This window comes from Girardinichthys multiradiatus, chromosome 11, assembly GCF_021462225.1.
Source record: "Girardinichthys multiradiatus isolate DD_20200921_A chromosome 11, DD_fGirMul_XY1, whole genome shotgun sequence".
Lineage (NCBI taxonomy): Eukaryota > Metazoa > Chordata > Actinopteri > Cyprinodontiformes > Goodeidae > Girardinichthys > Girardinichthys multiradiatus.
Genome location: NC_061804.1, coordinates 25979803 through 26001500, shown reverse-complemented (window position 1 = coordinate 26001500; position 21698 = coordinate 25979803). Strand labels below are relative to the sequence as shown.

At 39.1% G+C, this 21698-nt stretch overlaps 2 protein-coding genes across 4 annotated transcripts in view; one reads left to right on the top strand and one right to left on the bottom strand.

Annotated features, from left to right (window-relative positions):
* Positions 1-1132: 1132 nt before the first annotated feature.
* ube2g1a (ubiquitin-conjugating enzyme E2G 1a (UBC7 homolog, yeast)) lies at positions 1133-20231 on the bottom strand. The gene is made up of 6 exons (XM_047378683.1): positions 20091-20231; positions 12726-12828; positions 12507-12604; positions 7332-7510; positions 6864-6987; positions 1133-2390 (listed from the first exon to the last, which is right to left on the bottom strand). The coding sequence occupies exons 1-5, from the start codon at positions 20134-20136 to the stop codon at positions 6901-6903; spliced, it is 513 nt and encodes a 170-aa protein (XP_047234639.1). The 5' UTR covers positions 20137-20231; the 3' UTR covers positions 1133-2390; positions 6864-6900.
* Positions 4665-21698, top strand: part of spns3 (spinster homolog 3 (Drosophila)) — a 34114-nt gene continuing 17080 nt past the window's right edge. The window contains exon 1 of one of the 3 annotated variants that reach the window (XM_047378681.1): positions 4665-4793. The gene's annotated coding sequence lies outside the window, so the exon portion shown is untranslated. Of the gene's footprint in view, positions 4794-20173; positions 20385-21698 lie in introns of those variants that run through there. The other 2 variants (XM_047378680.1, XM_047378678.1) reach the window with 2 other exon arrangements.

The window sequence follows — 21698 nt, the reverse complement described above, 5'->3', positions numbered from 1 at the left end:
ACTTTGGTGTAAAACCTTGAAATATTTCCTAAACCGTTAACAATGACCTGAAGAATACATATAAACTGACTAAATAGTTTCACCAGAGTAAAATTAAAGTTTTGGAATCCTCTCAGAGCCAAGCCCTATATCTCACAGAAAATCCAGCAAGTCACCCGAAGAGAGCTTTAGTCAAGAGATGTTCTCCAAAACGTTCTCCAATAAAGTATTAAAGTGTATACATACTTATACAGCCAGATTATTTTGCCCCCAACAGATTTCTTTGTTTTCAGACGAATAGTACAAATCATATATATACTAAAACTTAATTTATCAGGGTGTCATTTTGTTTAGAAAAAACAGGCATTTTCACATATATATCTGTTGCATGTTTGGACAGGCCAAAGCCAGGCACCAGACCCAAACTACGGTACTATTAATCATGCTGTGGGACTGTTAAACGGCCTGGCAAACGATGGTCAAGAATAAATGTGGAAGGCTGTTGATTTCTTATGAATAATCTCTAGACATCTGAAACTTGGACACAAGTGAGTAATCCAGTACAGTGACATAAAACACCACTTAAGTTTTCCTTGTGTAGTAAAAACCAACAAAATGATGCATACAACAAAACCTAATCCTCATAAGATTGATCAGAGCTCTCCCAGGTACTACAAATAAGAGTCGCCAGTAAAGTTGAAACATCAGGTGTGAAAATGTTTCTCTCTTTAAAGACAGTGACCTTAATTTATCAGATCAAAAAGTGAAGCAAATGGATCACAATATTTCTGCCCTAGATACACTATAGCGTAAGAAAATACCATAAATCTTATGTCCATGAGTGGAAGTAATGATCAGAAATGAATTTTTCTTCGTTTTATATATTAGGCAATATTTACTTGGAGTAGTTAATAGATAGGTAATGTCATTGTTCTCTTGAATTCACTTCTCTATGTGCATTATTTATTCAACCAACTAATCTCATACCAAAATCTGTCCTTTTAGAACAGTGATATTATAATTACCCATCAAAATAGGATATCTGTGCTCCATCTGAACCACTGGAGATGTACACCAAATAAAGATTTGTAACAGTTAGGCTTCTGCTCTCTACGTTATTTGCTCGATGTATCAAAAACAAAACTTCCCAGACTTATTGAAAAAAGGTCATGTTTTAGAAGAACTCACTACAATACAAATATACATCAGTATTTTGTTTTGTACATTGAGCAAAACTGCGCTAGATCAGAGGGTAGACTCATCAGAAACTTGGGAATAAGGGCAATGGGCACCAAAACAACATGGACACATGTACTGTGTTCATAAACACTCAAACACTTTCAAACAAAAAAAAAAAAGAAAGAAAACCCCCAAAACATCCAAAGGAAAAAATAAAGAAAGCATGCATATCAGCTCCTACAGTAAACACAGAAAAAATGAACAAATCACTGCTAAAATAAAAGTACTGAAGAATAGGACCTCAAATAAAACCTAATGGGTACAATTTCTACTAGGAAGGTCATTGCTAGAGAAAAATTTTACAAATACTCTAATTATAGATTCCCAATGTACTGACTATTATATGAACCCATACTATAGGTGGTATATGACAATTTCTCCAGTTTTCAACCCTTTCCAGACTTAGTTAATGCAGGGGGGAGTGGCCAAGCATTTTATTAGGAGGCACTTTTGAAAACGAAAAAAGGAAATACTAAGAAAAAAAAAGAAAGAGGCAAGACACAGCATGCACACAAAAAATAAATCACCAACATGTTTCTTTGAGCCAAATTAAAATATGATAAGACATATAGAGGCAAAAAAAGACAACATAATCCAGGTTAACATATGGTGAGGTGAGATGTGGGAGGGCTGTAAAATCCATCTGAATATATTCTAGTGGTAATCCTCAGACGTGTCCACCACGTGTCAATCAGACAGCCTCTTCACAGATGATGTTCCTCCAACAGCACAATGATTTGTTCTCTTTAAGACCTCCTGTGTAAATAGCCTAATGGTATCTAACACATGCTGGGGTAGAGAGAACAAAAGACAAAACTAAATGTGTCCAAACCAGCACTATATATTTGGTCTAAATGTCTTGATGGATGAGAGGGGAGTGTATATATTATCCGGTTTAGTCTGTGCTATATACATGTCTTTACAATATCATCCTGAATGTTGAAGCAGTTCAGAAACTTGAAAAATGTTTTAACATCTTCTGGGTGCATGTTTTCTTTTTTTTTTGTGTTGGCACTTGCTGGGCGATTTTCTGCCAGCCTCGGTAGTCACTTTAATGTTATATTGCAGCCTACAGTGGCCAGTCTGTTCCAGCCAAAATGAAGGAGGACAAGCCTGGCGACAGGGTGGAAGAGTGCAGGAAACAGTGCCATCTTGAATTTCAAATTGGAGACCTGGAGGGGAAGAAAAGTTCCATTGTTACAAATACACTTAATGGCACAATTAAATCTAGACAATAGAACTAAAAGATCATTTGTTTTATCACCTTACTCAATGTCTTGCAACCGTTTTAATACCTGTTGAGATTTTGAACATTTTGTCAAGTTACAACCATTATAGCTTATTGGGACTTTGTGCAATAGACCAATACAAAGTAATGACACATATGAAGAACATTTAATAACAAGTAAAAATGTGCACACATTTTATAATACATGTTCTATTGTTTTAAACAGTTCAATGAGCTCCCTTCATTTAGCTCATTAAAGACTCCTCTTTATGTAGATACTTTTTTGTAACAAATTATGATCAAATTAAATTTTCAGTTCACAATTTATGGACGAGCTAAAAGTCCCTATTCTTTTGGCTAGTTCTCCTCTTCAGCCCATCTGTCCCTTATTTTTGGGGCGTCTGGTGATTTTTTCCCCATTTCAATGAGCTAACACCCAATTTATACATGACTGTGTCGGGACTATTACTACATTTACCTTTCTTTAAATTTGACATTATGTAATGGAAAGTTTAAAGTGTGATATTTGTGTATTTTTTTTATTTTGACAAATATACAAAAGGAAGCTGCATGGTCACTCTGGTGATTTTCAATAAGGCAAACATTACCAACCACTGTGCACACACTGCGTTTTACCAGCTCATATCTCAGCAGGACCTTCTGTACGGAAACTACGTATTTTTGGCCGCTGGTGCTCCCCGTCTGCCTGGCTCAGCCAAATAGAGCAGACCTGAGCACAGCGCTGCATGCTGCTAGAACAGTAATCACTAATTTAAAGCAAAAACAGTGATAAGAAGCAGGAGAACAATTTGCTCAAGATGATCTGAAACGGCCAGGAAAAAACATTCCAATTATCAACAAGTTACTCTACTCTGTCACTATGCAGAGATGGTCAGAAGATAAGAGATGCATGTTTCCTGCAGACGTTTTAAAGCAGGAATGCCATGATCATCATTAATGAGTGAGCACAAAACTACTGTAAATCATGTGATATTGCAAAAATACTGTATTAATTTATAATATTTTAACAGTATTTAATTTTGCAAAGAGGACTACTTATTTACGCTAACATTTATCATATGTGCTACTTTTGGTTTTACAAAAATCACTGAGTTTCTCCTGATGTGTTTAGGTTAATTTTTTTTCTATTAAACTGTTGAAATACTAAGCATTACCCTTACAGATAGACACTTTAAGAAGAATACCTAAATGCCATTCTGAGGATGGACTTCAGGACTGTTACCTTCCTGTAACCATTCTGTTTTATTGTATATGATGTTGTAAAGTCATGACTGAAAGTGTTAAAACTGTCAACCGTTGATCCCTTTCAGTTGATTCACTCAGTACAACACGAGTATGGGATATCACGCCCCGCGTGTCCTGGCTGAAGCCACCTCTAATCACACTTCCTAGGCAAATAATGTGATGACGACAGGTGACAGGCCCTGCCTGCACTATATACATGTCCATCATCATCGTCATTATTCAGTTCTTACGCGTCAGGCTAGCTAGCTGCTGCTGGTTAGCTCTGTGTCTCTTTTCAAAAGGCTACTTGGAATTAGTTCAACTGCTTTTGTTGGAGTTAGTCACTGCTGCCTGCTGGTAAGCGTGTCTGCCCGCGAAGCGGTAATTTCAAGCAGTTCCGTCTGGCTTTCGTGGTTCGGGATGAATACAAAGCTAACGCAAGCGAAGCAGAAGTCGTCTATTCGTCCCCATCCTCAGAGGTGCGGCTTCTCGCTTCATGAGAAGGACCAGCATGAGGCTTGTCCCGTCTGTCTCGGGATTGTTCACACTCGCATAGCGTTGGCGGAGCCAGAACCATGTGCGTTCTGTCGCCAGCTTCGTCACTCGACCCTCGAGAGGTGGGTTAAATTCCTTGAGAAGGTGCTGGGAGGGGCTGCTGTCTCACGGCGAGACCCACTGCTCTCCGAGGCGGGAAACCCAGTTGCGTCCGATTCTGACAAGGCCGGCTTTTCGGTCTCCGCTTCCGCTTCCAGCTGGGCGGACCATATGGAGTATGTTGATGGGTTAGCCGATAATGAAGGTGCTCGATCTCAGCTTCAACTAGAACCCCTTCAGGGAGAGGAGGACGTACTGGACATCGATTTGGATGTTCATGGTCTAGCTGCACATCTCCATATGTGGCGCGCGTGCGCACTCCAACCTTGGTTGGAGCGGACCGTTGCTATGGGTTACTGTTTACAGTTTCGCCGGAGACCACCCCGCTTTCTTGGTGTGGTAAACACGGCGGTAATGGCCCAAGCAGCAGAGGTTCTGAGAGAGGAAATAAATACACTGTTGGCAATAGGAGCTATCCGTGCGGTTCCCGAGTCGGACATGAACAGAGGTTGGTACAGCCGTTACTTTGCTGTTCCGAAAAAAGGGGGCGGGCTTTGTCCAATCCTGGACTTGAGAGTTCTGAACAAATACCTCCGAACATACAAGTTCAAAATGTTAACACTCAAGCAACTTTTGAGTGCTATCAGCCCGGGCAATTGGTTCGCCACGATCGACCTGATAGACGTAGCGATACACCCGGACCACAGACAGTTTCTGAGATTCGCCTTCGAGGGCAAGGCTTTCGAGTACCTCGTTCTGCCTTTTCGGTCTGTCTCCACGGATGCCTCCCTGAGGGGGTGGGTGGCTGCCCTGCTGCTCAGCTGGGCTCGGTGAATATCGGCTATCGAACTGAATAATGACGACGATGACGGACAGGTATATAGTGCAGGCGGGGCCTGTCACCTTGCCTCATCACATCATTTGCCTAAGAGGCGTGTTTAGAGGTGGCTTCAGCCAGGACACGCAGGCTGTGATATCCCATACTCATGTGTTGTACTTTGTTACTCTCCTTCAGGAAACAGTAGTTATATGCATAACTTTACGTTTTTCACATTATTGTTAAAATAAAAGATAAATATTTAATTCAGCAACTCACTAATATATACAGTAAAGCTACTGTTTAGGCTCTGAGGAAGATTGACTGTAAAGCCCTCATAACATTCAGCCATATACAGGTGTTGGACAATGAAACTGAAACACCTGTCATTTTAGTGTGGGAGGTTTCATGGCTAAATTGGACCAGCCTGGTAGCCAGTCTTCATTGATTGCACATTGCACCAGTAAGAGCAGAGTGTGAAGGTTCAATTAGCAGGGTAAGAGCACAGTTTTGCTCAAAATATTGAAATGCACACAACATTATGAGTGACATATCAGAGTTCAAAAGAGGACAAATTGTTGGTGCACGTCTTGCTGGCGCATCTGTGACCAAGACAGCAAGTCTTTGTGATGTATCAAGAGCCACGGTATCCAGGGTAATGTCAGCTTACCCCCAAGAAGGACGAACCACATCCAACAGGATTAACTGTGGACGCAAGAGGAAGCTGTCTGAAAGGGATGTTCGGGTGCTAACCCGGATTGTATCCAAAAAACATAAAACCACGGCTGCCCAAATCACAGCAGAATTAAATGTGCACCTCAACTCTCCTGTTTCCACCAGAACTGTCCATCGGGAGCTCCACAGGGTCAATATACACGGCCGGGCTGCTATAGCCAAACCTTTGGTCACTCATGCCAATGCCAAACGTCGGTTTCAATGGTGCAAGGAGGGCAAATCTTGGGCTGTGGACAATGTGAAACATGTATTGTTCTCTGATGAGTCCACCTTTACTGTTTTCCCCACATCCGGCAGAGTTACGGTGTGGAGAAGCCCCAAAGAAGCGTACCACCCAGACTGTTGCATGCCCAGAGTGAAGCATGGGGGTGGATCAGTGATGGTTTGAGCTGCCATATCATGGCATTCCCTTGGCCCAATACTTATGCTAGATGGGCCCATCACTGCCAAGGACTACCAAACCATTCTTTAGGACCATGTGCATCCAATGGTTCAAACATTGTATCCTGAAGGCGGTGCCGTGTATCAGGATGACAATGCACCAATACACACAGCAAGACTGGTGAAAGATTGGTTTGATGAACATGAAAGTGAAGTTGAACATCTCCCATGGCCTGCACAGTCACCAGATCTAAATATTATTGAGCCACTTTGGGGTGTTTTGGAGGAGCGAGTCAGGAAACGTTTTCCTCCACCAGTATCACGTAGTGACCTGACCACTATCCTGCAAGAAGAATGGCTTAAAATCCCTCTGACCACTGTGCAGGACTTGTATATGTCATTCCCAAGTCGAATTGACGCTGTATTGGCCGCAAAAGGAGGCCGTACACCATACTAATAAATTATTGTGGTCTAAAACCAGGTGTTTCAGGTTCATTGTCCAACCCCTGTATATGTATTATTTAATCAGGTGCAAACATTTCAACAGAAATATACCTGGCACTATAGAGGAACATTTGATCTGATAATTGTGGTTGAAGCTGGTAAAGGTCAAGTTCATAAAGAGTTTAAGTCAAATATCCTTACCCTGAAAACAGAAAAGAAGCTAGATCCTTGATAAATATCACTCAAACGCGGTCTCTTGGCTTTTTCGTACACAACGGGCTACTTTCCTTTTGAATGCTCCGTGTCGGTCTTCCCTCCACTCTTTCTGCAGGAGAAAAAACAAAAACAAACACTTTAAAACCTTGCTAGTATATATTATTTGAGCTTTTAACCTTTTTTAGATAGCCCTGAATTTAAGCCCAGTGTTAACTGGGCAAAGACTACAGATACCAGCTATGTTTGCCACTCCAACAACCAAACTGCTAAATGCTAATCGATTTCCCAAATTGTTAGACTGGAACTTCATCGTTTTCAATTTATGTAACATCATTTGACATTCATCGTCAATCCCTTCCTAAGATAGTAAAATTTGTGATTTTTAATTCCAATATTTATTCCTGCCCTTATGTTCTGTTAGTGCACCCTCCGAATCTTAACAAGCAAACTTACTGCAGCATCTACGTTGGCTGGTGAGTCACCATTTGGGTCTGCCAGCATAGAGATAACACTAATCATGATGGTTTCCACGGTGTGGATGGGCAGCCAACGCTCCTCTGGTTTCTCATAGCCATACTTGTCCTCACCGGGTTCGTGCAAAATAGAAATGCATACGTCTCCATTCTTGTCAACTAAAATAAGAAAAAGAAACAAATTAAATTAACCACTTGTTCATCTGACATGTCACAAATTCCCACTTAACTAATGACATCTAGGACCGTTTGCAGTCCGGTTGTTCAGCCTCCTATGAAAACATTAGGCAAATGTTTTAGTTTTGAGGCTGCAGCACAAAGAATTTTAACTGTATAGAAAATATATTGAATTTTGACACTCCAGTTGTTTTATTTTAGTTTAGATTGCAGACGAAGTTAATACTTAAAAGACTTTGTTGGCTACATAGAAACTGGTCTGTACAGTTGTGTTCTAAATAATAGCAGTCCAACTAGACTAACCAGATCAATCTTTGGTAGAAATCATATAACCACACACCAAATAATTTACCAGTAGCTGTGGTAGAGTCATAGAGAAGAGGTGTGTTCTAAATAATAGTGTGGATTTCAGTTACTGAGGTCATTTATTTTGTGAAGAAACAGGGCTCAACCAGGTGGCCCTTATTTAAGGATGAAGCCAGCAGACGGTGTACATGCATTTATCTCTGAAAACCTGTCAAAGATGTGTCGTTGCAGGCATTGTTCAAAGAAGAACAGCATATTTTAATTGAGATGGTGATGGGAAAGGGGAAACCGTGTAAAGAAGTGTAGAAAATGATGGGTTGCTGGGCTAAAATAATCTCCAGTGCTTTCAAATGGAAAGCAAAACCAGAGAGACAAGGAAGAAAATGAAAGAGCACCATTGGAATGGATTGAAGAAAAGTCAGATTGGCAAAGACTCAGGCATTGATCAGCTCCAGGGTGATCAAAGAAGGTTTGAAGTTAGAGGCGAGTACTGTGACAAACAGAAGACGCCTGTGTGAAGCTAATCTATCAGGAAGAAACACCCATCAAGTCCCTGTTAAAAAAAGCGACGAAGAGCATTCAATGTGCCAAAGAACACATCAACTGGCCTAAAGAGAAATGGAGAAACATTTTGTGGATGGATGGAAGTAAGAGCATTCTCTTTGGGTCCCAGAGCCACAGACAGTTTGTCAGACGACCCCCAAACAATGAATTGAAGCCATGTGGTTCAAGTATCATGATATGGGGATGTTTCTCTTGCTATGCTGTCGGGCCCATTTCTTGCATACAATGGCTCAAGGACCAGTTTCATATCTCAAAATACTTGAAGAGGTCATATTGCCTTATGGAGAAGAGGAAATGCCCTTAAAATGGGTGTTTCAACAAGACAGCGACCTCAAACCTACAGTACGTGAGCAGCAGCGTGGTTCCAGATCAGTAAAAATCAAAGTTCTGGAGTGACCAGCTGAATCCCTAGACCTTAATCCGAACAAATACTTGTGGGGTGAAATCGAAAATGCCATTTCTGAGACAAAACCAAGAAATGCAGAGAAACTGTGTAAAATTGTCAAGTCATCCTGAACTGGAATACCTGCTCACAGGTGCCAGAAGCTGGTCGACTCCATGCAACACAGATATGAAGGAGCTCTCTGACAACTAACTAATAATTAGTTTAGTGATTCACAAGAATGATAAATCCTAAAGAGTTTTCAGTTTATACAGTAAATACTTAACTTTGTAAATAAAAATGCAAACACTCCTATTTTGTTGAACAGCCCAATGTTCATTTTTCTTCATTTTTTGTAATTTGATGTAAAATCACATCACAGAAAAAAGCATTTTTCTTCATTGTCTGATTGAGAATATAATGTGCAGTGTTCCCACTGCATGGAAATGAAAACCATTCTAAAGATTCTGAGCTTTATTCACATTTTTAACCAAGCTCCTATCATGTTCAACACAACTGTACAATAATTGGGGGACAGTAATGTTTCTGGAAATCCAATTAGACCTAATTAGTAAATCAAACAGTATTTTCTTGAAGATTGTCATTCCGAACTATTTTTTCAGGGGTCCCAATTTGCACCCATTAACCACTTTTAATGTACAGCCCCAGTTAGCACATAAAATGCGTTTTTTCACACCCTTACAGAATCTGACTGAAGCTTTTAGTCATCTGGTGAGTAAATTTCACAAAAGATGCCTATCAGCACCACTGATAAACCGCAGTGTGTCTGCCGGAAGCAAAGTAAGAACAGGAAACAACTAATCAGTCAGCAGTAGAGGCTCCATGGCCAAGAAGATGTTTTTTCCTTAGCATGCAGAGTGTGGCTCGAATTTCTTTCCCCCTCGCTGTGCGAAGTGCTACCTAACTGACACAGTCACTTTCTTCAAGATTACATCTGAACGAAGCTGCTACCTTATTGCAGGGTTTTTAATCCCAGTCATTGGGACCCACTTTCCTGCATTCTTTAGGTGTGTCCCTGCTGCAACATACCTGAATTACCTCATGAGCAGCTCCTCAAGCGCAGCAGAAAACATTAATGACTGTTTTTTTTTTTTCTGAGAGAAGAATGTGTAAACCAGGGAAACCTCTAAAACATTCTGGGTGGGTCTGAATGTCAAGGACTGAAAAACACTGCTTTAAACAGACACTGTTCCCAATTCAACATTACATACTTTCTCTAAGTATGTAATGTCTAACTAAAATTTTAACAACTTTCCAGATGTTTGACTACAAATATACCTTGTTAGGTTATATTAACTGTATGGTATATAAAAAAAAAGGAAACATGAGGCTTTGATTGGCTTTTGATCTAGCAGTGCGGCAGCACTGGTTTATTTTATTTTTCATTTATTTGCAAGTTTAATCAGCTCTACTTTAAAATCTGTAATACTGTTGATTTGTCAGATCTGGACTGAGCTATTTGACACTATATTGATCACAAGTAAGGAGGCCCTGAGTTTGGCATTTCCCAACTTCTCTCTGTTGAGCTCTGCGATGTTCAGTCTTAACGATAACACTTGGAAAGACCTCTGCTGTCTCAAAGACTTTTTGCAAAAAGTTGTCAATTCAATATTGACACTGTAGTTCCCTTTAGACTACTTTTCTTTATTTTAAGATGCTTTAGATGAAGGAGGCTGCTGTCTCCATATAACAGCAGATTCAAACAATAAAGAGTGGCTCCGCCCTGGTTCAAAGAGAACTGTTTAAATGGAAAACCTCCACTGTTTCATGGACAACACCACCAGCCAAGGCATTTATTGGCCAAATAAAATTAAAAGATGGGACCGATTTGTAATATCAGTATCAGACCAGACCCCTGGCATCATTCTTTGATTGGATATTGGGCTGATCAATCCACTGAGCAGGGTCATGTGTTCATGGAGATGATCGCTGGCTGATATTACTTTGGAAGTTTGAGATTACTGCAAATGTATAAAGATATATTCATACCATTCTCAGAAACTGTAGACAGATCTCTGTTTTATTAGTGGAAACATTTGGCAGATTTGCCTGTTTAAATGTAAGAGCAGAGGTCGTTAGGAATGTCTAATATGACTTTGCTGTTTTGACATTACTTTTTCTTATCATGTTCTCACATTTTAATATTGCCACCTCTCATAAATAATTAATGACCACTGGCAACAAAAATGCAGTGTGAATCACACCTTCACCAAGTAATTTTGTTGCTGAATGGAGAAACTTTTTAGACCTTTTTAAAATCCTTTTACACCCCAACAAAGCCACAGAGGTGACAGCAGCAACTTTGTCTTGCAAGAAGCACCTACTACTACTGACAGAGACTACATGGTTTATTTGCATTAGCAGCAACAAGGTAACAAAACTAAATGTTTAAGTTAAACAATATCGCATAGAAAAATATCATTATTGAATTCAAATATGTGGATCAGTTCTGAATCTAACCATCTCTAATTTATTGAATTATTTAGTTTTTTTAGGAATATTAGGGGGCACTGATGCATTAACTACAGGCAGCATGCACAACTCAACACAATAAAACTACAGATGCACCAAGACTTTGGCTCATAACCAGAAATAAACAATTTTGTTTTTTTTACTGGCCCAAGCTAGCGTTCAACTAGTCAGAAAGTCTTTGTCAGATCACTGAACCTATGAGCTACCAGGTCGCACAAACAATCACTCTTTGGTGTGGACATTTTTACTAAGGGAAGTAGACTCAAAGTTAGCTTTTATCAGCCTCAGTCACCTGTTTACAAATGAAGTCAGTAGTGTTTTAAAAGGAAACTGTATTTTCAACATGTTAGACATGTTTCTCTTTTTTATACTTTTAAGCTTCCAACCTCTGTGATGAAACATGCTGGATTTGAACTATGAAACCTCAGAGTTCAGGTAAAAATATATGCTCTAGTGAATAAACACAGTCTGCTGTTTAAGTCATGCTAGTTTTGCTAATTGCGCTAATAGCTAAAATACAAGCTAATGAGAGTTTAAAATGTGAAGCTGGCAATTTTGTTTTTCTTTTTTCTAAAAGTAGTAAATTTCGGTTTTACAGAGACTGCTTTTTCACATAAATGGTGTGAAATCGGATAATTAATAATAAATCAGATATAGGTCAACTCAGGGCAGAAAGGCCAAAAGGTTTTTTTTATCTTAGTCTATAATATAGCTCTTAAAGAGAACCCTGAATCAACAGTGGCATGTCTAAGCGTAACTGTGTTATTGTATATAAGAGGGACCACATCCAGTCCTCCAGAGCAAATATCTCTTCTCCAAAACTAACGCAGCCCTGCTAGAAATGTTTAGGTAATAACCAGGTGGTAAATTCTTAGAATATTCTAGGTTATCCTAAAATTTATTTCTGAAAATTTCCTACGTAGATTAAAAACACTTATTAAACACTTATCAGTCTACTCAGTAATCTCTTTGACTATTTATTTTAGCAAGATATGTCACTGATTTTATTGTATAAAGAATTTATAGTTTAATTTCAATAATAGAAGAAAACATGGAAGCAAGAAACAAATGAGAAGTAACCACATGTTATATGTTGCTAATAGATTAGCATATTTTCAAAATAATGTGAATTTAAAAAAGTAAGGAAATAAACACTAAGACTTATTTACATTTTAAGGTACTTCAATACAGGAAAAAGCTAATCTTTGTTTAGGATCCTACAACTTCACGTACCATTAGGATGCCAAATATCTGTGATAAATTTCATTTTAGGTGGTCTGAGGGGGTAGTCCTTGGGAAATGTCAGATGAGCTTTAAACACACCACCTTCACTGTGAACACAAGGGGAAAAAAAATCAATAGAAGAGATAAATATTCAATCAGCTTCAAAACAGATAGATCAATAGACAGTAACAAAGAGTTGTTAACATGAAAATTAACCCTCTGGCTTACTAGAGTGTGTCTGGGGGCCCAATGATGAGGACTTCCCATCTGTAGAGATCATTGTCCTCAATGAGGCCTGCTGAGAATCCCTCCACTGGGTTTTTGTTCAGCTCTAAATAACAAAGATCAAAATGTCATGGTTGAGATCACAGAAAGCTCCATAATGACTTCTGATTACTGCTATTGTGATTTTCCAAAGACTGCTCCAGAGACAAGTCAAAGTTTGTAGGCCATGCTTGCTTGAGGAATGGCATAAGGCGGCACATGTTGGTGAAAGTACGTAACCCACACATATCACTTACTGGATCACACTACAAGCCTGTCCGGGCTCACAAATCCTATACCTAAACATCAGCAGCATTACTACACAGGGATCATAAAGCTATACTTGAAAATCTTTGGAAAATGGTGTTACAACACTAATAGGTTTTACATATTTTTTGTTTTACACAATATGTAAAAAAATAAAAACAATCTTTCATTGAAACGTTTCACACCAGAAATTAAACCAAGCAATATGTGAAAAAATGATTTTCAATACAAAGTTAAATGATTTAACAAAATGTAACTAGGCCTGCACAATCCCAAAGGACTGCTGGAATGCAATATTTGGTAGGACGTTTAATTGTGCGTTCCATGCATTTAAATTCTGTATGCCAATAATATATTTGGCCTGTTGGATGGATTTTTCCAGCCCTTGATCCACACAATGGATGTTTATTTTTGGTGGCCAAGATGCTAAAGCTGACAAAGAGTGGAGGGGACATTGTGTTGCAGGAAAAGAAAAGTTAGGGAAATGTGGGTTAATCTTAATTCATATCACAATATTTAGCAATACTTTCACAATTACACATGTTCCTGATATCACGAATCCCTAGATTTAACAAACAGTTGGCAAAAATCTAAAGCATTGAAAATATGACAGTTTTCAGCACTTCTTTTTGTTTACAGATGAGCTTAGGAGGAAAATCATTATCTAATGAAAGGAGGGGTTTCTAGAACAGCATGACAAGTTTCACAGAGCTGCAGCTGCACTGAACTTAAAACATTTGCTCGGGGGCAATTTCTATTGGCTGTCAGGGTTCAATGCCACATGACAAGAATTACATTAGTTCCAGCGGCACTCACAAATAGCTAAAAACCTTTAATGAAACAACAGACATGTAGCTTTTTTCCCGTTCTTCAGCTTTTACAAAGGATCCAGGTAAAACATTAGCAACCGTTTACCATTTTTAGACAGCACATTTTTTTCTAGCCTCTTCTTGGAAAATGTTCTACAAATTAAAAAAGGACCACACACTTTTGTACTCTGACAGTTAACACAATCAATTCTTAGCAACAACCGGAAAAAAAGAAATACTACAGCTCAAAACCAGAGCCTAAACTAAAATGATGTAGGTTGAACTTGGCTGGTTTTGGAAAGGTGCTATTATTAGAGCAGCTAAATTTAATTTTCAGCTGACCCTGTTAAAATAAAGAATTGCAACACTGAAGTAAGTTTTTGATTCACAGCTTACATTTAGCATTTCAGTAAAGGATAATCTAACTGGTTTAAATGAATCTAGGCTGCAGCTGACCAGTTCTAGCTGTTAATCTAAAACACCTTGAGTGGTAAGGTAAGGTAAGTTTATTTATATAGCGCTTTTCAGCAACGACACACTCAAAGGGCTGTACATACAATTACAATACAATCACAAAGCAAATAAACATAGATACAGACACAGAAAAATAAATCAAATGATAAAATCAAACAACAGAGGTAATTTAAAAAAGTTAAATAAAATAAAATAAAGAGAATTGAATGATGGACAAGAAAATTAAAGGAAAATTGGACTGAAAACGTAACTAATCATGCCTAAATGGCACAGTCAAAGGCCACTCTAAACAAATAAGTTTTTAATCTTGATTTAAAGCAACTTAGGGTTTCTGTGCTTTTACAGTTTTCCGGGAGTTTATTCCAGATTAGTGGAGCATAGGAACTAAAAGCTGCTTCTCCATGTTTAGTTCTGGTTCTGGGTGTGCAGAGTAGATTTGAGCCAGAAGACCTGAGAGGTCTGGTTGGTTGATACACTGACAACAAGTCTGTAATGTATTTTGGTGCTAAGCCATTCAGTGATTTATAGACTAACAGAAGTATTTTAAAGTCTATTCTCTGAGCTACAGGGAGCCAGTGTAGGGACTTTAGAACCGGGGTGATGTGCTCCACTTTCTTAGTTCTAGTGAGGACGCGGGCAGCAGCGTTCTGGATCAACTGCAGCTGTCTGATCGAGTTTTTAGGCAGACCTGTGAAGACACCGTTGCAGTAATCAATTCTACTAAAGATGAACGCATGAATTAGTTTTTCAAGGTCCTGCTGAGACATTAGTCCTTTAATCCTGGAGATGTTCTTTAGGTGATAGAAGGACGACCTTGTTACTGTCTTTATGTGCCTCTGAAGGATCAGGTCTGAGTCCATCACTACACCCAGGTTTCGAGCCTGAATGGTGGTTTCTAGCTGTATTAACTGAAGCTGTGTGCTAACTTTTAAACGCTCTTCCTTTGGTCCAAAGATTTTTACTTCGGTTTTGTTTTGATTCAGCTGAAGAAAATTTAGGCCCATCCATGCATTGATTTCTTCTCAGCATTTACCCAGTGCTTGAATGGGTTCATGGTCACCTGATGACATCGTAACGTATAGCTGTGTGTCGTCTGCATAGTTGTGATGACTTACGTTGTTGTTTATTAAAATATGAGTTAGGGGGAGTAGGTAGATATTGAATAGGAGAGGCCCTAAGATGGACCCTTGGGGAACACCACATGTGATTTTTGTGGTCTCTGATGTAAAGTTACCTACTGACACAAAAAAGTCCCTGTCCTTCAAGTAGGATTTAAACCAGTTGAGTGATGTACCAGAAAGGCCGACCCAGTTTTCCAGGCACTAATAAAATGGAGTGGTCATTCCTGGACTGGATTATACACGGATTACATTATTCTTAGAACACCGTTTGTGATTTAAAGAAATCTTTATTGTATTAGAAGAAGACAAGACAATTTTAACAGTTTTGGGGAAATAGAAATCAGATAAAAGGGGATCACCTTTGTTGGGACCACAGTCATGGTTACAACGTGAAAGGCCAGTGCAGACTTTCCTGGAACCTTCAAAGTAAATTGCATTAACCTACTTCCGGCACAGCCAGGAAACGGGGTAACTGCGGACTTCCTGTGACGTCACTGTCCAAATAAAAGCACCGCTCTTGCTACATCCTGCCTCTTCCATCTGGACTCCGCTGCACGGCTGGCCGGAGAGACAGCGCGCTAATGTCTCTTTGCTGGCAAACAGACATCAACTCTTCAACTGGATCCAAGAGTGTCATACGATCATTGATCATATGCATAAAGTTAAGTACGGAAAGATTGCTGTATGTGTATCCGGTATTCATTCAAGAACGGGAATAATTAAAGAAAAACATTGCCTGACTTTCTCTCTGAGGCCTGCAGAAGCAAACTGTGTTCCAGAGAATTCCCTGCAGAGACGCTGTCTCTACGAAGCCGAGTGGAGCGGTTTTCCCAGTCTGAAGGAAGGACACCGGCACCGCATCACCGTGGTTACAGTAACTGTGCAGTGTGGTCAGCGGACAGAGTGAGCTGCCCAGCCACTGCTCCGGAGGTTAGCTGGAAGTTATCCCTTTGTTCAAACTTCGTCGTCGCCCGGACAACTCCTCCTCACCATGGTTCATGAGGTTAGGTTTGGGCAGAGTGATTTAGGATTAAATGATCTAAACATTTTTCATTTTATCAAGTTTTGTTTGTGTTGAACTCAGCTATCTTGGTGCTAGCAGGATATCTGCAGCACACATGCTCAGTTTTGTGTTCTGTGTTTTAAAAGTTAAGACAAACCTTATTTAAAGGGTGATTTTAAACACAGAAGATTGATCATGATGCGCCGTCCGCGCTTATGGATTTTAACCCTTTTATTAACGGCATTTTAAAGGTGTGTGTTTGATTCTGATGCTAAGCTATCAGCCCATTTTGTTAGCTTCAACTGCTAACAGCTAAGAACACGTGCTTGCTGCTAAAGAATATTTACCCAGAAATGTTGTTAGTTTTCAATCCAGTAAATAATATTACCCTAAAAACATTATTTTGCTAGACTTGATAACTAAGTAAACACCATTAAGACCCATTTCTCCAGAAAGATTTGGCTCTTTTCCGAAATATTCCCTTAATAATATTTCGTTAAATATTATTTTAATAAATAAAGGCAGCTAGTGAGACCCTGTTGAGAATTAGTCATCCAGAAGGTTGGTTTTATTCAGCAGATCATTCTTTAAAACATTATTTTAATAAAATAATATTTTATCTGATCTTGCATTGTGAATGGTTGTCTAAAGGTGTACTGATTATTGCCTAAGTTAGTTCCAAGACTAACTTAACTTCATTTCCAGATTCTTCAAGATAATCCTTGGTTCTCAAACATAAATAACATTCCATGGTAATGTTGCATCACTCTTTCGATCATGGTTTTCAATCATCCTTAATCAACTTGTTTATATTGTACATAGCCCATTAGTCTTCGTTATTCTTTAATTCTGCTTGGTAGTTTAGCTGGATTGTTTTAGCAAAGTAAAGAGTTTGTTGATTGAAATATGTTTGACATGAGTTGACTTATTTTTGTTAATAAATTCTTCTATTTTAAGAAATTGAACTCATTCCATGTGTGTGCAGAGTTTATGCTGTTCAATAATATCAGAGATTAGCTCACTCTTTTCAATTTTGTCCTAATACTACCGCCTTACTGGGCTGGTATTCACAGGACAACCCTTAACAGACCGAAACATTATTTGATAAAATATTAAATTATTAATATTAAATAATATTTTCAGATTCACAGTCACAACGCCTTCAAAGTCAAAGCAGTTAAACTAGTAAACTCTGAAGTGAATTACTATATGCTAAACATAGATCCTTGACAGTTTGAGATGTGTGTTTTAAAAACAGTAAAAAGTGCAGAATAATCCAGGGTTGGTCTGAATATACCAGGGGTCAACAATCACTTTGAGAGGTAATTTTGCCCATGTTACTATGGAGTCATAGAACCTATTGTACTATAGGGAAAAACTAAATTAGGTTTTATTAATATGCATTTTATAAGACTGCATTTTATTTGGAAATTAAACAAGCAACATTAATCTTACAAGATTAAATAACAGCTTTTGGTAGAACAAGGTCCACTTAAGAAACCAAAAGAAAAACCACTTAAAAAAGAAGGTAGAGAACAGTTTGCAAAGAAAAAAAACATAAAATGGCTGAAAAAACACAGAAGCATTGGTGTCGTGGTGTTGCATAAATTCGGGGCAGATATTGCATAAAAAACATTCTGGTGAACTGCTACATTTTACAGTCTTTGTTATTAAAAACAGCCCATTTTGTTAAAGGTTATTAGGAACTCCTGTGGAGTGGCTAAAGAGCTACACGTAGCAGAACCGTAGACCAGACTAACTACTGCTGAATTTTTGTCAACCTAATAGTCTGGTAGATAATCTTTTCAAGTACCTATATGCCAAACAAATCTACTGATTTGATATGTGAGCACATATTTTTCCAAACAAAGCAAAAAGGGGACCGGGTCACAGGAGCAGCAGACTCAGTAGAGACACCCAGACGTCCCTCTCCAAGACACCTCCTCCAGCTCCACCGGGGGGAGTCCAAGGCGTTCCCAGGCCAGCCGAGAGACGTAGTCCCTCCAGCGTGTTCTGGGCCGTTTACTGGGCCTCCTCCCAGTGGGACATGCCTGGATCACCTCCCAAGGAAGGAATCCAGGAGGCATCCGATATAGAGGCCCGAGCCACTTCAACTGGCTCCTCTTGATGTGGAGGAGCAGCGGCTCTACTCCGAGTTCCTCACGGACGGACGAGCTCTTCTATCTCTAAGGGAGTGCCCGGCCACCCTATGGATTGTATTCGGGATCTCGTTCTTTCTGTCATGAGCCAAACTTCATAGCCATAGGTGAGGGTAGGAACGTAGACCGACCGGTAAATCGAGAGCTTCACTTTTTGGCTCAGCTCTCTCTTCACCACAACGGACCGGCACAAGTACGAGCAAAAAGGGTTGTTCATGTCAAAAGTTTTAAAAACATTGCAGCCTGAGTTGGGTTCAGCCTTAAAAAACAAAGTTTTGAAAGCATCTGTTACTTACTGCTAAGGAAATTAATTAAAAAAGTTAAATAATTTGCGTCTTTATTTTAGAATTTAATTTAGAATAGAATTTAAAAGTTTTCTTTTTAAAGTATTCAAGCCAAATGCCTTGTTTATTTTCTATTGCAACAAAACTGATCTCTTCTCAACTAATTAATACATTACAACCACTGAACATGGTAGGCCATTTATGAAAGGTTTGCATAAAGCTTTATGGCAACACCTCAAAAACATGCGAAATGGTGCCATTTTTTAAAAAACGGTAGAAAATGACTGACTGAATATTCTGTTTGGTGTAACAAAGTTTCCATTTTGCAATCATTTAAACTTCCAAACAAACAATATGTGTTGCTGAGTACCCGCTAGGTATTTACAATGGCCCTTAGCATAGCTACATTCAAGATAAAAAATAATTATACTCATTTACACACCAACAGATTAATGTGTATGTATTTATTGTCAAAAACAGAACCGTCCATCTTTACTGAATGACGTGTTTTAGGCTCAACTCTTTTGAATGAGCCTAAATAAAAGTAATGAACTAGTCCTTTACTGAACCTACGAATCCGATACCAATTTCAGCCTCGAAACTGAAGCTTCTGAGAGCTTAGGATCAGCTTGTTATTTTGGCGTCTTATAGCTAACAACGGTTACCGCAGCTAATGTTAGCCTACGGTTAGGTGGCTAAATATGGTAAAAATTCAAAGTGGTTATGAAAGAAAAGAGGTCCCACAAATGATAAACAATTGTGTTTTGTGTTAGAACATAGTACTCAACAGCATGATAAGAACATAACCGTCATGTTCGAAAAAGCCAAACGCCGCTTGATATTTCGGTTAAAATTCATGTAAACACATTGAGTAGAGCCAGGTATGGCTAACGGCACGCTAGCTTTTAGCTCCCCTGACAGCTGGAAGTCGTCGGGACGGGGTGACAGCGGCGTTCAGCCGCGAACAGTTCGCAACATTGAAAAACAAATTTAAATTCGTCTCCCAACACACCAACGAGGTTAATTTTTTCACCTGAAAGATGTCGGTCGACCCACTCTGCTTTGATCAATAAACAGTTTATATGTCATTATATATTAACGTGTATGTAGAAGGCTCAAGAAAAACAATTTGCGCCAGCACAATATCACAGCTACGTACCGGAGTGCCGCTGTTAGCCAGGAACCCAGCACTTACCAACAAGGTTTATTTACCTGCAAGCTGTCTCCTGAGTAACAGCGCTGATTGAGGCTCTGTCATAGTTCAGCGGTTATGTTGCAGCTCTGTTCAAGGAGGGTAGTTGGAGGTAACAGCGTTGTTTTAACGTTCACTTAACAGAACCCGTCTTTCCTCCGATTAGCATTCTCCTCGTTCTTCTTCGCCGAGTTCTGTTGCCACCTTCGACGTTTCTTCTTCGTTGGAAATAACAGAGCAGCCTTTGCTGTGAGTAATTCTTTACTGCCATCTTCTGAACCGGTTTCAACCTCAAGCCTAAAACCTTTTAATCGGTAAGTATGGAACATAAAATGTCACTTAAGGCATTCCATGTAAGCGTATCCTGTTTACCTTCACAATAAGGAGATGAGCAGACTGACTCTGTGAAAATCTTTCAACATTGTTAAGTGGCATCTTTTGTGTTTTAGTTTGCTAGGTCAGACAAATTATTGAAATATGGTATCAGGATCAAGAAAGGCATTTACACTGACACTTTATGCAACAGTGGTGGAATGTATATTTTTCAAAGAAATTTAAATCTGAAAAGAATGATGCATTCACCATCTCTGAGTCTAAATACAAGTGCTCTGGGAAATTTTCTTTTCTTTATTCTTTTCTGCAAATTAGCACAGGCTCACCCCGATTGGATGTAAAGAGTCTGTATACATACATTTTGTTGACATAGACCCCAAATTGGATTCAGATCTGGACTGGGCATATGCATATGGTCTGATCTAAATAATGCGACTCTTGTAGCACTGGATGAGTAGCTCCTTTTTGTTTTTGTAGCCTCTAAGGGGATCAACCTTTATTTAGTTCCATTTATCTCACCCTAAATTCTGACCAGCTTCTTTGACCCTGCTGAAGACATGCATCCCCATAACATGATGCTGCCACCACCCTGTTTCACTGTGGGGGCGGTGTGTTCAGGGTGCTGTGCAGTGTTAATTTTCTGCCCCACATAGTGTTTTGCATGTATGCAAATTGTTCAGTTTTGGTTTCATTGGAACACAGCAACTTGTTCCACCTGCTTGTTGTCACCCCTGCATGTCTTATGGCAAGCTGCAAACAGGGCTTCTCATGGCTTTCTTTCCACAATAGCTTTATTTTTCCCCACTCTTCTCTTTTTATCTAAAGACAAGATCTTGCTATCATTTTAAATTTGGTTTAATTTTCTTCTGTTAGCTAATTAGTTTTTGTTTTGCTCACCAAAAAGAGCATAGGATCACATCTAATCTATCAGAAACTAACAATATGTGGTGGTGAGATTAAAAAAACCCACTAGGGGTTTATAATGGCTGTCCACTTGGCTACACTAAATACAAAATAATATACTCAGTAACACACAAAAAGACTTCAACAAAAGGTGTAAACCTTTTCATGTGGAGGAGCAGCAGCTTTACTTCAGGCTTCCCTCCGGAGCACCTCACCTGATCTCTAACTCTGAATTCAGCCAAACCCATCTCTAAATGTTTGTACTATATCCGAGACACACAGACTACAGAAATATAGCAAGATACACAGACTACAGAAATATAGCAACTGATTGTCCTTTATATCATTGGTTAACATTTTGGCACCGACCTTCAACACCATATATGTTAGGT